At 39.5% G+C, this 16,081-nt stretch overlaps 2 protein-coding genes across 15 annotated transcripts in view; one reads left to right on the top strand and one right to left on the bottom strand.

The window, feature by feature from the left end:
* LOC107130780 (uncharacterized) overlaps nt 1-16,081 on the bottom strand; it is a 428,352-nt gene that overhangs the window by 292,456 nt on the left and 119,815 nt on the right. The window lies entirely within an intron of this gene.
* Nucleotides 7,224-11,450, top strand: LOC102130942 (uncharacterized; the record flags this gene model as incomplete). The annotated part of the gene is given in 9 exon segments (XM_005596007.5): nt 7,224-7,413; nt 7,735-7,830; nt 9,873-9,947; nt 9,950-10,021; nt 10,024-10,269; nt 10,272-10,512; nt 10,514-10,752; nt 10,755-10,802; nt 10,805-11,450. Coding segments are annotated over 9 exon segments (1,713 nt in total), but the record flags the coding sequence as incomplete, so codon positions are not given.

Below are 16,081 nucleotides of genomic sequence, written 5' to 3'. Positions count from 1 at the left end.
TTTATATTTTTATCTAAAAAATAAGAACAAAATTAAGCTTTCCTTATATGTGGATTGATTGTATTTTACTTTATAAATAAATATAAATAAAATTAGTAGTTGCTAAACATTTTTATGGATCAGTTGAGTGATAAATATTTGGAGAACACTAACAGGATTAAAGCCAAAAGTATTTCCTAGTCTCCCTCATCTCCCATGCCTCTGCAACCTTTACCTCATCACAGGTAAGACATGCTCTCATCTTGTTAAGCAAGTCCATTGACTTGCCACATATTTTTTAAGGTTTTTAACCATTTTTTTTTCAATTTAAGTTCTAGGGTACATGTGCACAACATGCAAGTTTGTTACACATGTATAAATGTGCCATGTTGGTGTGCTGCACACATTAACTCCTCATTTACATTAGGTATATCTCCGAATGATATCCCACCCCTTCCCCCCTCCCCACAATAGGCCCTGGTGTGTGATGTTCCCCTTCCTGTGTCCAAGTGGTCTCATTGTTCAATTCCCACCTATGAGTGAGAACATGTGGTGTTTGGTTTTCTGTTCTTGCGATAGTTTGCTGAGAATGATGGTTTCCAGCTGCATTCATGTCCCTACAAAGGACACGAACTCATCCTTTTTTATGGCTGCATAGTATTCCATGGTGTATATGTACCACATTTTCTTAATCCAGTCTGTCACTGATGGACATTTGGGTTGATTCCAAGTCTTTGCTATTGTGAATAGTGCCACAGTAAACATACGTGTGCATGTGTCTTTATAGCAGCATGATTTATAATCCTTTGGGTATATACCCAGTAATGGAATGGCTGGGTCAAATAGTATTTCTAGTTCTAGATCCTTGAGGAATCGCCACACTGTTTTCCACATTGGTTGAACTAGTTTACAGTCCCAACAACAGTGTAGAAGTGTTCTTGTTTCTCCACATCCTCTCCAGCACCTGTTGTTTCCTGACTTTTTAATGATTGCCATTCTAACTGGTGTGAGATGGTATCTCATTGTGGTTTTGATTTGCATTTCTCTGATGGCCAGTGATGATGAGCATTTTTTCTTGTGTCTGTTGGCCGTATAAATGTCTTCTTTTGAGAAATGTCTGTTCATATCCTTTGACCACTTTTTGATGGGGTTGTTTGTTTTTTTCTTGTAAATTTGTTTGAGTTCTTTGTAGGTTCTGGATATTAGCCCTTTGTCAGATGAGTAGATTGCAAAAATTTTCTCCCATTCTGTAGGTTGCCTGTTGATTCTGGTGGTAGTTTCTTTTGCTGTACAGAAGCTCTTTAGTTTAATTAGATCCGATTTGTGAATTTTGGCTTTTGTTGCTGTTGCTTTTGGTGTTTTAGACATGAAGTCCTTGCCCATGCCTATGTCCTGAATGGTTTTACCTAGGTTTTCTTCTAGGGTTTTTATGGTTTTAGGTCTAACATTTAAGTCTCTAATCCATCTTGAATTAATTTTCATATAAGGAGTAAGGAAAGGATCCAGTTTCAGCTTTCTAATTATGGCTAGCCAGTTTTCCCAGCACCATTTATTAAATAGGGAATCCTTTCCCCATTTCTTGTTTCTCTCAGGTTTGTCAAAGATCAGATGGCTGTAGATGTGTGGTATTATTTCTGAGGGCTCTGTTCTGTTCCATTGGTCTATATCTCTGTTTCATATTAGTACCATGCTGTTTTGGTTACTGTAGTCTTGTAGTATAGTTTGAAGTCAGGTAGCGTGATGCCTCCAGCTTAGTTCTTTTGACTTAGGATTGTCTTGGCAATGTGGGGTCTTTTTTGGTTCCATATGAATTTTAAAGCAGTTTTTTTCCAATTCTGGGAAGAAAGTCATTGGTAACTTAAAGGGGATGGCATTGAATCTATAAATTACCTTGGGCAGTATGGCCATTTTCACGATATTGATTCTTCCTATCCATGAGCATGGTGTGTTCTTCCATTTGTTTGTGTCCTCTTTTATTTCACTGAGCAGTGGTTTGTAGTTTTTCTTGAAGAGGTCCTTCACATCCCCTGTAAGCTAGATTCCTAGGCATTTTCTTCTCTTTGAAGCAATTGTGAATGGGTGTTCATTCATGATTTTGCTCTCTGTTTGTCTGTTATTGGTGTACAAGAATGCTTGTGATTTTTGCACATTGATTTTGTATCCTGAGACTTTGCTGAAGTTGCTTATCAACTTAAGGAGATTTTGGGCTGAGATGATAGGGTTTTCTAAATATACAATCATGTCATCTGCAAACTGGGACAATATGACTTCTTTTCCTAATTGAATACCCTGTATTTCTTTCTCTTGCCTAATTGCCCTAGCCAGAACTTCCAACACTGTGTTGAATAGGAGTGGTGAGAGAGGGCATCCCTGTCTTGTGCCAGTTTTCAAGGAGAATTTTTCCAGTTTGTGCCCATTCAGTATGATATTGGCTGTGGGTTTTTCATAAATAGCTCTTATTATTTTGAGATATGTTCCATCAATACCGAATTTATTGAGAGTTATTAGCATGAAGCGCTGTTGAATTTTGTCAAAGGCCTTTTCTGCATCTATTGAGATAATCATGTGGTTTTTGTCTTTGGTTCTGTTTATATGCTGGATTATGTTTATTGATTTGCGTATGTTGAACCAGCCTTGCACCCTAGCAATGAAGCCCACTTGATCATGGTGGATAAGCTTTTTGATGTGCTGCTGGATTCAATTTGTCAGTATTTTACTGAGGATTTTTGCATCGATGTTCATCAGGGATATTGGTCTAAAATTCTCTCTTTTTATTGTGTCTCTGCCATGCTTTGGTATAAGGATGATGTTGGCCTCATAAAATGAGTTAGGGAGGATTCCCTCTTTTTCTATTGATTGGAATAGTTTCAGAAGGAATGGTACCACCCCCTCCTTGTACCTCTGGTAGAATTTGGCTGTGAATCCATCTGGTCCTGGACTTTTTTTGGTTGGTAGGCTATTAATTGTTGTCTCAATATCAGAGCCTGCGATTGGTCTATTCAGGGATTCAACTTCTTCCTGGTTTATTCTTGGGAGAGTGTATGTGTCCAGAAATTTATCCATTTCTTCTAGGTTTTTAGTTTATTTGTGTAGAGGTGTTTATAATATTCTCTGATGGTAGTTTGTATTTCTGTAGGGTCAGTGATATCCCCTTTACCATTTTTTATTGTGTCTATTTGATTCTTCTCTCTTCTTTATTTATTTATTTTTTTTTTTTGAGACGGAGTCTCATGCTGTTGCCCAGGCTGGAGTGCAGTGGCGCGATCTCGGCTCACTGCAAGCTCCGCCTCCCGGGTTCCCGCCATTCTCCTGCCTCAGCCTCCTGAGTAGCTGGGACTACAGGCGCCCGCCACCGCGCCCGGCTAATTTTTTTGTATTTTTAGTAGAGACGGGGTTTCACTGTGGTCTCGATCTTCTGACCTTGTGATCCGCCCGCCTCGGCCTCCCAAAGTGCTGGGATTACAGGCTTGAGCCACCGCGCCCGGCCCTCTCTTCTTTATTACTCTTGCTAGTGGTCTATCAATTTTGTTGATGTTTTCAAAAAACCAACTCCTGGATTCATTGATTTTTTTGAAGGGTTTTCTGTGTCTCTATCTCTTTCAATTCTGCTCTGATCTTAGTTATTTCTTGCCTTCTGCTAGCTTTTGAATGTGTTTGCTCTTGCTTCTCTAGTTCTTTTAATTGTGATGTTAGGGTGTCAATTTTAGATCTTTCGTGCTTTCTCTTATGGGCATTTAGTGCTACAAATTTCCCTCTACACACTGCTTTAAACGTGTCCCAGAGATTCTGGTATGTTGTATCTTTGTTCTCATTGGTTTCAAAGAACATCTTTATTTCTGCCTTCATTTTGTTATGTACCCAGTAGTCATTCAGGAGCAGGTTGTTCAGTTTCCATGTAGTTGAGCAATTTTGATTGAGTTTCTTAGTCCTGAGTTCTAGTTTGATTGCACTGTGGTCTGAGAGACAGTTTGTTATAATTTCTGTTCTTTTATATTTGCTGAGGAGTGCTTTACTTCCACCTATGTGGTCAATTTTGGAATAAGTGTGATGTGGTGCTGAGAAGAATGTATAATCTGTGGATTTGTGGTGGAGAGTTCTGTAGATGTCTATTAGGTATGCTTGGTGCAGAGTTGAGTTCAATTCCTGGACATCCTTGCTAACTTTCTGTCTCATTGATCTGTCTAATGTTGACAGTGGGGTGTTAAAGTCTCCCATTATTATTGTATGGGAGTCTAAGTCTCTTTGTAAGTCTCTAAGGACTTGCTTTATGAATCTGGATGCTCCTGTATTGGGTGCATATATATTTAGGATAGTTAACTCTTCCTGTTGAATTGATCCCTTTACCATTATGTAATGGCCTTCTTTGTCTCTTTTGATCTTTGATGGTTTAAAGTCTGTTTTAGCAGAGACTAGGATTGCAACCCCTGCCTTTTTTTGTTTCCCATTTGCTTTGTAGATCTTCCTCCATCCCTTTATTTTGAGCCTCTGTGTGTCTCTGCAATTGAAATGGGTCTCCTGAATACAGCAAACTGATGGGTCTTAACTCTTTATCCAATTTGCCAGTTTGTGTCTTTTAGTTGGACCATTTAGCCCATTTACATTTAAGGTTAATATTGTTATGTGTGAACTTGATCCTGTCATTATGATATTAGCTGGTTATTTTGCTCATTAGTTGATGCAGTTTCTTCCTAACAGTGATGGTCTTTTCATTTGGCATGTCTTTGCAGTGGCTGTTATCAGTTTGCAGTGGCTGTTATCAGTTGTTCTTTCCATGTTTAGTGCTTCCTTCAGGATCTCTTGTAGGGCAGGCCTGGTGGTGACAAAATCTCTAAGCATTTGCTTGTCTCTAAATGATTTTGTTTCTCCTTCACTTATGAAACTTAGTTTGGCTGGATATGAAATTCTGGGTTGAAAACTCTTTTCTTTAAGAATGTTGAATATTGGCCCCCACTCTCTTCTGGCTTGTAGAGTTTCTGCCAAGAGATCTGCTTGTAGTCTGATGGGCTTCCCTTTGTGTGTAACCCGACCTTTCTCTCTAGCTGCCCTTAACATTTTTTCCTTCATTTCAACTTTGGTGAATCTGACAATTATGTGTCTTGGAGTTGCTCTTCTCGAGGAGTATCTTTGTGGCGTTCTCTGTAATTCCTGAATTTGAATGTTGGCCTGCATTGCTAGGTTGTGGAAGTTCTCCTGCATAATATCCTGCAGGGTGTTTTCCAACTTGGTTACATTGTCCCCGTCACTTTCAGGCACACCAATCAGATGTAGATTTGGTCATTTCACATAATCCCATATTTCTTGGAGGCTTTGTTCATTTCTTTTTACTCTTTTTTCTCTAAACTTCTTTTCTCGCATCATTTCATTCATTTGGTCTTCAATTACTGATAATCTTTCCTCCAGTTGATCGAGTTGGTTACTGAAGCTTGTGCATTTGTTATGTAGTTCTCATGTCATGGTTTTAATCTCTATCACTTTGTTTATGGACTTCTCTGCATTGGTTATTCTAGTTATCCATTCTTCTATTCTTTTTAAAAGGTTTTTAATTTTTTGCGCTAGGTCATTGTTCCTCCTTTAGCTCTGAGAAATTTCATTGACTCAAGCCTTCTTCTCTCAACTCGTGAAAGTCATTCTCGATCCAGCTTTGTTCTGTTGCTGGTGATGAGCTGCATTCCTTTGGAGGGGGAGATGCACTCTAATTTTTTGAATTTACAGCTTTTCTGCCCTGCTTTTTCCCCATCTTTGTGATTTTATCTGGCTTTGGTCTTTGATGATGGTGATGTACTGATGAGGTTTTGGTGTGGGTGTCCTTTCTGTTTGTTAGTTTTCCTTCTAACAGCCAGGACCCTCAGCTGCAGGTCTGTTGGATTTTGCTTGAGGTCCACTCCAGACCCTGTTTGGCTGAGTATCCAGCAAGAGGCGGCAGAAGATAGAATATTGCCAAACAGCAAGTGTTGCTGCCTGATTCTTGCTCTGGAAGCTTTGTCTCAGAGTTGTACCCAGCCGTACAACTTGTACCCAGGTGTGAGGTGTCAGTCTGCACCTTGTGGGGGATGTCTCTCAGTTAGGTTACTCAAGGGTCAGGGACCCACTTGATCAGGCAGTCTTTCCTTTCTCAGATTTCAACCTCCCTGCTGGGAGAACTACTGCTCTCTTCAAAGCTTTCAGACAGGGACATTTACATCTGCAGAGGTTTCTGCTGCTTTTTGTTTAGCTATACCCTGTCCCCAGAGGTGGAGTCTACAGAGACAGGCAGGCCTCCTTACGCTGTGGTGGGTTCCACCCAGTTCGAGCTTCCCAGCGGCTTTGTTTACCTACTTACACCTCAGCAATGGCAGGTGCCCCTCCCCCAGCCTCTCTGCGGCCTTGCAGTTAGATCTCAGACTGCTATGCTAGCAATGAGGTAGGCTCCGTGCGTGTGGGACCCTCTGTGCCAGGCGTTGGATATAGTCTCCTGCTGTGCTGTTTGCTAAGACCCTTGGTAAAGCACAGTATTAGGGTGGGAGTTACCCGATTTTCCAGGTGTTATGTGTCTCAGTTTCCCTTGACTAGGAAAAGGAATTCCCTTCCCCCTTGAGCTTCCCAGGTGAGGCTATGTCTTGCCCTGCTTCAGCTCTCGCTGGTTGGGCTGCACCCACTGACCAGCACCAACTCTCCAACATGCCCCAATGAGATGAACCCAGTACCTCAGTTGAAAATGCAGAAATCACCTGTCTTCTGTGTCGCTCATGCTGGGAGCTGGATGCTGGAGCTGTTCCTATTCGACCATCTTCTTTTTTTTTTTTTTTTTTTTTTTTTTGGTTTTTAAACTTTTACTGAGTTTTACATGTTTACAAAGGAACTAAAGTTTTATCACTTCAGTGAAATCTAATATGTTGACACACTCTCACATGAATTTACGCAGAACACTTTTATGATCCATCTGTGTTGCACATATCTGTGTAGTGAGTCCTTTAATCCTGTGGTAGATCTGTCTCTGTATGTATGTTTCCTTATGAGAAGATATGTTCCTCTTTTGTAAGGAAGACTTTTGTATTCAAATTGGAATACTCAGAAACTAGGAAAGCTCTAGGCACATGTAGGCACTAAATATTTTTGCATTAAGTAATAAATTAATGCACCAACAGGATATTTCTCTTGATTTTTTATCCACAATGTGTAACATAAAGCAACATATATCATGGAGGCCCTTTATAACATTTTCTATTTAATTTTCAATAATAAAAATGGTAAGAATTAGTCCCTAAACATCTTTTTTCACGTCAGCTGATTCTTATCACTTCAGACTGAGCAGAACTGTTATTTTCCAGGGATCAGTGTCATTTAAGGATGTGACTGTGGGCTTCACTCAAGAGGAGTGGCAGCATCTGGACCCTGCTCAGACGACCCTGTCCAGGGATGTGATGCTGGAGAACTACAGCCACTTTGTCTCAGTAGGTAGGTAGGAATTGTTTCCCATGTAGAAGACCAGAATGTATGTCCTTTCTTATCAATAGAAACTTGTGGAACTTTTGTATATAATATAAATAATAGTTAGGTTTGATGTTCAGAGGTCAAGGACAATGTATCCCTTTTGGATACCAGAAAGAATGTTTTTTCTCTGCCCCCATAACAGTATTAAATGGGGTGTGTGTGTGTGTGTGTGTGTATGTGTGTGTGTGTGTGTGTGTGTGTGTGTACACTGTTTGGTGTATACCGTCTTCCTCCTTCAGGGAAGCCCACCCAGTTTGTCCCAAGTAATATAATTCTCATTCACAGGGTATTGCATTCCTAAACCAGAAGTGATCCTCAAGTTGGAGAAAGGCGAGGAGCCATGGATATTAGAGGAGAAATTTCCATTACAGAGTCATCTGGGTGAGTTAGTAAGTGCCAGATGGATGTAGGTATATTCCAAAGGGTAAGTTCAGATAACAAGACCATTGAAATGTTCTCCAGAAATCATATTTTAGAGGCTCCAGACCTTTGGAAGTAGCATGTTGACATGACCCAAATATCCAGTGGCTCTGAATCACCCAGCATCTCCCAGTATCACTTCCCTACACACTTCTTGTTTTTTTAATTGTAGTATAAATTATATAGTTGTCACAGCTTAATAAATTTTATATATATATAAAAATATATATATATAACACTCATATACCCATCATTGAGATGAATATATAGAGTGATTTTTCAATACCCCCAGAAAGCTACCTAGTGTACTCTTCCTAGTAAAGACCATCCCTCCTTCTACAAAATATTAAATATATTTTTCTATACATGCTTTTTTGAGTTGCTCTTTCATTAGCATTCTACCATATTCACCATTTTTTACAGAATTATTTTAAAATAGCCTGGGCCCTGTGATTCATGCCTGTAATCCCAGCACTTTGGGAGGCTGAGATGGGAGGATCGCTTGAGCCCAGGAATTTGAGACTAGCTTGGGCAACACAGGGAGACCCCATCTCTATGAAAAATTAAAAAATTAGCCAGGCATGGTGGCACACACCTGCGATCCCATGCCTGGCTAATTTTTGTGATCTCAGCTACTGGGGAACTGAGGTGAGAGTCTTGCTTTAGCCTGGGAAGAGGCTGCAGTGAGCTGTGTTTGTGCCATTGCACTGCAGCCTGGGTGACAGAGCGATTCTGTCACTAAAATATAAAAAGCAATTAAAATTAAAATTAAATGTTCAAACAGTAACGATTTCAGCGTGAAGCCTGAAAAAATTTGTGTTTGGAAAAGCTCTCTAGGTAATACTGATAAACATTATTTTTTAAGTACCAATGATTAAATATCTATGTAGGGCACTGAGAGAAAATCATAGATAAAGTAATGGCTGCCAGGGACATAGTTGGTGAACGAAAACAGAACTGCATGGAATATTTTAAAATTCAGTGTTTAACAAAGAATATTTTAATAGCAATCCAGCTGATGTTTGTGCTTGAATGAATTATACAAACAGTCCTTTCATCTTTTTTAGTAAATGAACCTGGAAGTGGTGGGAAAATTTGGGAGGGCAACTTTTTAAAAACACTGTTAGACTGTAAGCTGACAATGAAAAAGCAATCAGTATAAGATTATGATGGGAATGAGCAATTTATGAGGGACAAACAGCGAAACTTACCTAGAGTGAAATATACTCATTCTAGACTTGTAAAAGAATGGCTTGGTTAAAGTGTTTGTTCTTGGGACCTTGGACTCAATATAGTGTAGTACAGTTGATGGAATAAAGGGCAAATCCCACAGCCGGAATAGAATCATAAGCCTGATCCTCTGGCAAGGGTGGCTTGTTCACTCATTGATTTCACTCTTATTGTTGCATACTTTTATTCCTAGTGAATCAGAGCTAGAAAAACAATTAATCCAGGTGCAGTGGCTCATGTCTGTAATCCTAGCACTTTGGAAGTTCAATGTGGGTGAATTGCTTGAGGCCAGGAGTTCGAGACCAGCCTGGCTAACATGGCAAAATCCTGTCTCTACTAAAAACATAAAAACTAGCTGAACATGGTGGTGCATGCCTGTAGTCCCAACTGCTTGGGAGGTTGAGGCATGAGAATCACTTGAAACCAGGGAGTAGAGGTTGCAATGAGCCAAGATCATGTCACTACACTCCAGCCTGGATGACAGAGCAAGACTCTGTCTCCAAAACAACAACAACATCAACAGCAGCAACAACAACAACACACAGAATTGGAGTCTGGATTATAGGACTATCTATGAATTAGAAATTTTAGAAATTTGATTTGTTGCTGCTGTGTTGAGTTGAAAAAAGGTATAAGACTGGAAGTGTGCACATTGTTGTCATAATGTAGGTGTGAGGAGATAATGGCCTGAACTAAGCCTTCAAACATAATGCTAACTTTATTTATCTTACATATCCTTGTCAACTAATCTTTCTTGTCACTCTATATTTCAGAATTAATTAATACTAGTAGAAACTATTCAAGAATGAAATTCAATGAGTTTAACAAAGGTGGAAAATGTTTCTGTGATGAAAGCATGAAATAATTCATTTTGAAGAGGAATCTTATGAATATAATAAAAATGGGAACGGCTTCTGGCTGAATGCCTCATTTGGCATCAGAAAATTAAAAATTGGGAGCAACCTTTTGAATATAATAAATATGGGAAAGCTTTCACTGAGAATTCACTCTTCCTTGTATATTAGAGAGCTTACACAGGACAGAAAACCTGCAAATATACGGAACATGGGAAAACCTGTGGTATGTCATTTTTCATTACTCATCAGCAAACACATCCAAAAGAGAACCACTATGAATGCAAAGAATGTGGAGAAAATATCTTTGAGGAATCAATCTCCTTGAACATCAGAGTGTTTACCCATTCAGCCAGAGGTTAAATCCCACTCCAATTCAGAGAACCCACTCAATTTACAATATTATTAAATATAATGAATGTGGAAACTTTTTCAGTGAAAAATTAGTCCTTCTTTTACAACATAGAACATATACAGGAGAAAAGCCTTATGAATGTCATGAATATGGAAACACCTTCACCCAGAAGTCAGCTCACACGAGACATCAGAAAACACACACGGGGAAAACCCTATGAATGTCATGAATGTGAGAAGACCTTCTGTAAGAATTCAGACCTCATTAAGCATCAAAGAACTCACACAGGGGAGAGATCTTACAGATGTCTAGAATGTGGGAAATCCTTCAGTGAAAAGTCAGCCCTTACTCAACATCAGAGAACACACACAGAGGAGAAACCATATGAATGTCATGAATGTGGGAAAACCTTCTCATTTAAGTCAGTCCTTACAGTGCATCAGAAAACACAGGGGAGAAGCCCTATGAATGCTATGCATGTGGGAAAGCCTTTCTCAGAAATCAGACCTCATTGAACATCAAAGAATTCACACAGGAGAAAAACCTTATGAATGTAATGAATATGGGAAGTCATTCTCTGAGAAGTCAACCCTTACTAAACATCTAAGAACTCACACAGGTGAGAAACCTTATAAATGTATTCAGTGTGGAGAATTTTTCTGCTACTACTGAAGTTTCACAGAACATCTGAGAAGACATACAGGGGAGAAACCTTTCAGATGTAATGAATGTGGGAAAACATTCTATCAGAAGTCGACCCTAATTGTTCCCCAGAGAACTCATATAAGACAGAAACCCTACGAAGGTAATGAATGTGGAAAATCATTCTGTGTGAAGTCAAAACTCATTGCACATCATAGCACACACACAGGGGAGAAACCCTATGAATGTAATGTTTGTGGAAAATCATTCCATATTAAGTCAAAACTAACTGTACGTCAGAGAACACGCTTGGGGTGAAACCCTAGAGTTGTAGTAAGTGAGGGAAATTACTCTGGGTGAAGTCAGAACTTTGTAGAACAGAGAACATAAAGAGTGAGAGAAATCTGTTAATATAATGATAATGAGAACACCCTTGCCGTGAAGTCAATTCTTACAGTATAGAAGAAAACTTAAAGAGGGAAAAAACAATGTGAAGATAATGGAATGCAGGAAAACATTATTCTGGAATTTGGACCATACATTATATTATAAAACTGAAAGTGGAAAAAAATTATTGGTGATTGAATATAGGAAACATTTTGCTCAATGTCACACCTCAGTAAACATCAGAGAGTTCATACAGGGTTAAATGTGGCTCAGCATCCCTAGGTTGAGAAGGGACACATTTTTCTGCTACTCCAGTTTCACAGAACATCTGAAAAGACACACAGGAGAGAAACCTTTTGGGTGTAATGAATGTGGGAAAGCCTTTCGTCAGAAGTCAGCCCTAATTGTTCACCACAGAACGCATATAAGACAGAAACCCTATGAATATAATGAATGTGGAAAATCATTCTGTCTGAAGTCAAGAGGCCAGAGAAAATGCACAAACTATAGGAAACTATAGGAAAGAATTTACTATGAGGTTATATTTTATAGAGCATATGTAATAAGAAGTACCTTCTCAGTGAACATCCCATAGTAGAGAAAGTATTTTTAATTGTATCCAATGTGTGGACGTTTTAAGTTAAAATCTAAATTTAATATAGACCAGAGGTGTTGATTTGCAGGATATCTAGCAATTTAAGAAAATGTGGAAAAAAGGTTTTTTCTTTCTTTCTTTCTTTCTTTCTTTCTTTCTTTTTAATTTTGAGATGGAGTCTTGCTGTGTCACCCAGGCTGGAGTGCAGTGGCGCAATCTCGGCTTGCTGCAAGCTCCGCCTCCCGGGTTCAAGCCATTCTCCTGCTTCAGCCTCCCAAGTAGCTGGGACTACAGGTGCCCACCACCACGCCTGGCTAATTTTTTGTGTTTTTAATAGAGACAGGGTTTCACTGTGATCTCAATCTCCTGACCTCATGATCCGCCCACTTTGGCCTCCCAAAGTGCTGGGATTACAGGCATGAACTACCACGTGAAAAAAGGTTTTTATTGAGAAATAGCATTTTATTTTGTTAATATCTGGTTTAGTTCGTTGTCAACACTATTTTCTAAGAGACTTGAAAAGATGCCACTCTGGAGCCAATGGCTATAAGTAATTCAAAAGTTTATTGCTTAGCCATATGTAAAATAAGGGAAGATTTTTTAGCAAAGGCAACCACAAGAGTGCTCTTGTATGTCCAGGAAGAAAGAGAAAAACCCTTAATCTGGGGCCATAGGGCAGGAGCCCACCAGCAGAATTTTTGAGTAATCCTGGGACAGACTAATTTTGGGCGACCCATCTCAGAATGGTGGATCAAAGGGGCAAGTCAACTTGCCTTGCATGCAACTTATGAGGATTAGTAGAAGACAGTGGGTCCAGATTTCTGGTGGTTTCTGCCCTAGCAGATGTCTAACACGTAAGCCAGGACATTCTGCTGTGAGTGACTTATTGTACCCAACTCTTATTTTTCTCCATACTGAAACACATCTTTCATAGGTGATATAACTTTAAAATGTATATGTAGATATAACTTAAATATGGGATTTTGAAAAAGCACAAATAGGCTGGGCATGGTGGCTCGCACCTGTAATCCTAGTACTTTGGGAGACTGAGGTGGGCAAGGCCTGAGGTCAGGAGTTCCAGACCAGCCTGGCCAACATGATGAAACCCTGTCTCTACTAAAAATACAAAAATTAGCCAGGCATGGTGGTGCACACCTGTAATCCCAGCTACTACAGAGGCTGAGGTGGGAGGATCACTTAAACCTGGGAGGTGGAGGTTTCAGTGAGATGAGATCATGCCACTGCACTCCAGCCTGAGTGACAGAGACTGTTTCAAAAAAAAAAAAAAAGCAAAAATAGGTTTCCCTATTGGGTAAGGTATAGTAGTTGGCAGCAGAATGGACCAATTGAGGACAACTGTGAAATTACAGAAAATATTTAAATGCAACTTAGTGCTATAGAAGCAAAGAGAACTAAAGGGGCAAAATTCTAGAGAGTGGTAAATCCCAGAAAGCACATGCACATAATGCAGCTGTTTGCTCAGGGCACCCTTTCCACTTCTGGCTATAGGGAAGAACCTGAATACTGAACTTGGTTCAGGAAGAGGGCCATACCCTGGGGGTCAGGGGAAGGCATGGGGGGACCAGAAACCAGGAGAACAAACGACTGCAATGAAAAAATGGATACACTAGGGGCTTCAAACACATATAATTTCTCAATAATTTTCCAGATGTCTCATGCTGCATAGGGCAGGAGGCTGAAAAACTAATTTGAGAAGAAAACAAGTAGAATTTTTGTTGCCTTGCATGTTGCAATACGGAGGAGAAATTATTAGAACTTAGGAAGTTTCAGCGGATTTGTCCTTTGGTGAACATGCCATCAGTAAAAGCCCTGGAAACAAGGTCATATCAGAGATTGATTGTGCCTTGTCACAACTGCAAACAATACTTGAGTGGAATATTTGAAAACTTGCTTAGAGAGAAAACTCTAGGACAGATGGCTTCCCTGAAGTTATTCCAAATATTTAAGAAATAAAGAATACCAGGCTTTTACAAACTTTTCTAGAAGAAAAAAGATGGAAATTTTCCAATTCAGTTTTTGAGCCAGTGCAACTTTGATACCAAAACCAAAACCAAAAAAAAAAAAAAAAAAAAAAGCTATAGACCAAAGTCTCATAGATTTAGATGCAAAATCCTAAAATTGGAAAAAGAAAAATCTAGCCATATCCATAAACTATATCATCACCAAGAGATGTTTATTAGGACAATCAAAAGATGATTTATTATTTTAAAAAATCAATGTGACCTTCTATTCCTCTTTCTTTTGATTCCCCTCTTTGACTTTTTATGTCTCTTCTGCCTTCCCTCCCCAGAGTGGAGGAGTTAGACATGCCTCATGGGATGAGAGGAGTCGTGGTTCTCTTGTCTGCTGGCACCAAGAGTGCTGAGGGTGAGGTGTGGAAGGGACAGGGGGAGGAGATGGGCAGCATTGTTGAGAGATTGGTACTATTGAGCAAATAAATATGTTGAGAATGATGACAGCAAGGTTTCTCTCTGTTAGATAAAGTGTTTATAAAAATAGGAATGAAGAGAAGCTAGAAAACCTGGAGTGTGGGATTTGAATAGAGCTCATATCTTTTAAATATATAGGAACAAATAAAGAAATTGTTGTGTGCACACATATACATGTATTTTGTGATTCATTCTGAGAGGACATAAACACAGTGACACCTCAGTAACAGTAAGCACACCAACTGCCAAGTTACTAGTTTGTAAATACTATCCACAGAAAAGGGGACCAGGGATGATTCCTAGTCAGAGATTGGGATAAATACAAGATGAGCCTGAATCATCTCATGTACCAAAATACTCTGGCTGGGTTCAGTGGCTCATGCCTGTAATTCTAGCATGTTAGAAGGTCGAGGTGGGTGGGTTGCTTGAGCCCAGGAGTTTGAGACCAGCCTAGGTAACATGGCAAAACTGTCTCTACAAAAAAATACAAAACTTAGCCATGCATGGTGGCATGCAACTGTAGTCCGAGATACTCAGGAGGCAGAGAGGTGGGAGGATCACTTGAGCCTGGGAGATTGAGGCTACAATGAGCTCTGATCATGCCACTGCACTCCAGTCTGGAAGACAAAGTGAGACCCTGTCTCAGGAAAAAAGAAAAAATATGTCATTCAGCAAGTTAATGGATAAACTGTGGAACATCCAGAAAACTTTAATATTCTTCAAAGAAATAGAAAACACAATCCTAAAATGATATGGGAACCACAAAAGACCTACAATAATCAGATCTATTCCGAGCAAAAACAAACAAACAAAAAAATCAAAATGGAGGAATCATATTACCTGACTTCAAATTATTCTACAGAGCTACAGTATCCAAAACAGCATGATACTGGCATAAAAACAAACACATTGGAACAGAATAGACAACCCAGAAACAAATTCATACATCTACGGTGAACTCACTTTTCACAAAGGTATGAAGAACATATGTTGGGGAAAAGATAATATCTTTAATAAATGGTGCAGGGAAAACTGGATATCCATATGCAGAAGAATGAAACTAGACCCCCATCTCTTACCATATACAAAAATCAAAATCAATTAAAAAGTTAAATCTAAGACCTCAAACTATGAAACAGCTAAAAGAAAACATTGGGGAATCTCTCCAGGACATTGGAGTTGGCAAAGATTTCTTGTGTAATACCTGACAAACAGGCAACCAAAGCAAAAGTGGACAAGTGGGATCACATCAAGTTAAAAAGCTTCTGCATTGCAAAGGAAACAAAGTGAAGAGACAACCCATAGAATGGGAGAGAATATTTGCAAACTATCTGTCTGTATTAGGCCATTCTTGAAATACTATAAAGAAATACTTGAGACTGGGTAATTTATAAAGAAGAGGCTTAATTGACTCAAGGTTTTGCAGACTGTACAGGAAGCATGGTGCTAACATCTGATCAGCTTGTAGGGAGGCGTCAGGAAGCTTCCAACCATGGTGGAAGGCAAAAGGGGAGTACGTTCCTCACATGCTAGGAGCAGGGGCAAAGACAGAGGGAGAGGGAGGTACCACACACTTAACCAGATCTTGTGAGTACTCAGGTCTTGTGAGGGGTGCTTGAGGTCATGGATACCCCATTTACCCTGATGTGTTTATACACATTTCATGCCTGTATCAAAACGCTATAAACATTTACACCTA

The sequence above is a fragment of the Macaca fascicularis genome, chromosome 9 (genome assembly GCF_037993035.2).
Source record: "Macaca fascicularis isolate 582-1 chromosome 9, T2T-MFA8v1.1".
Taxonomy (NCBI): Eukaryota; Metazoa; Chordata; class Mammalia; order Primates; family Cercopithecidae; genus Macaca; species Macaca fascicularis.
Note: the sequence above shows the minus strand (reverse complement) of the source record. Positions and strands in the feature narration are given on the sequence as shown.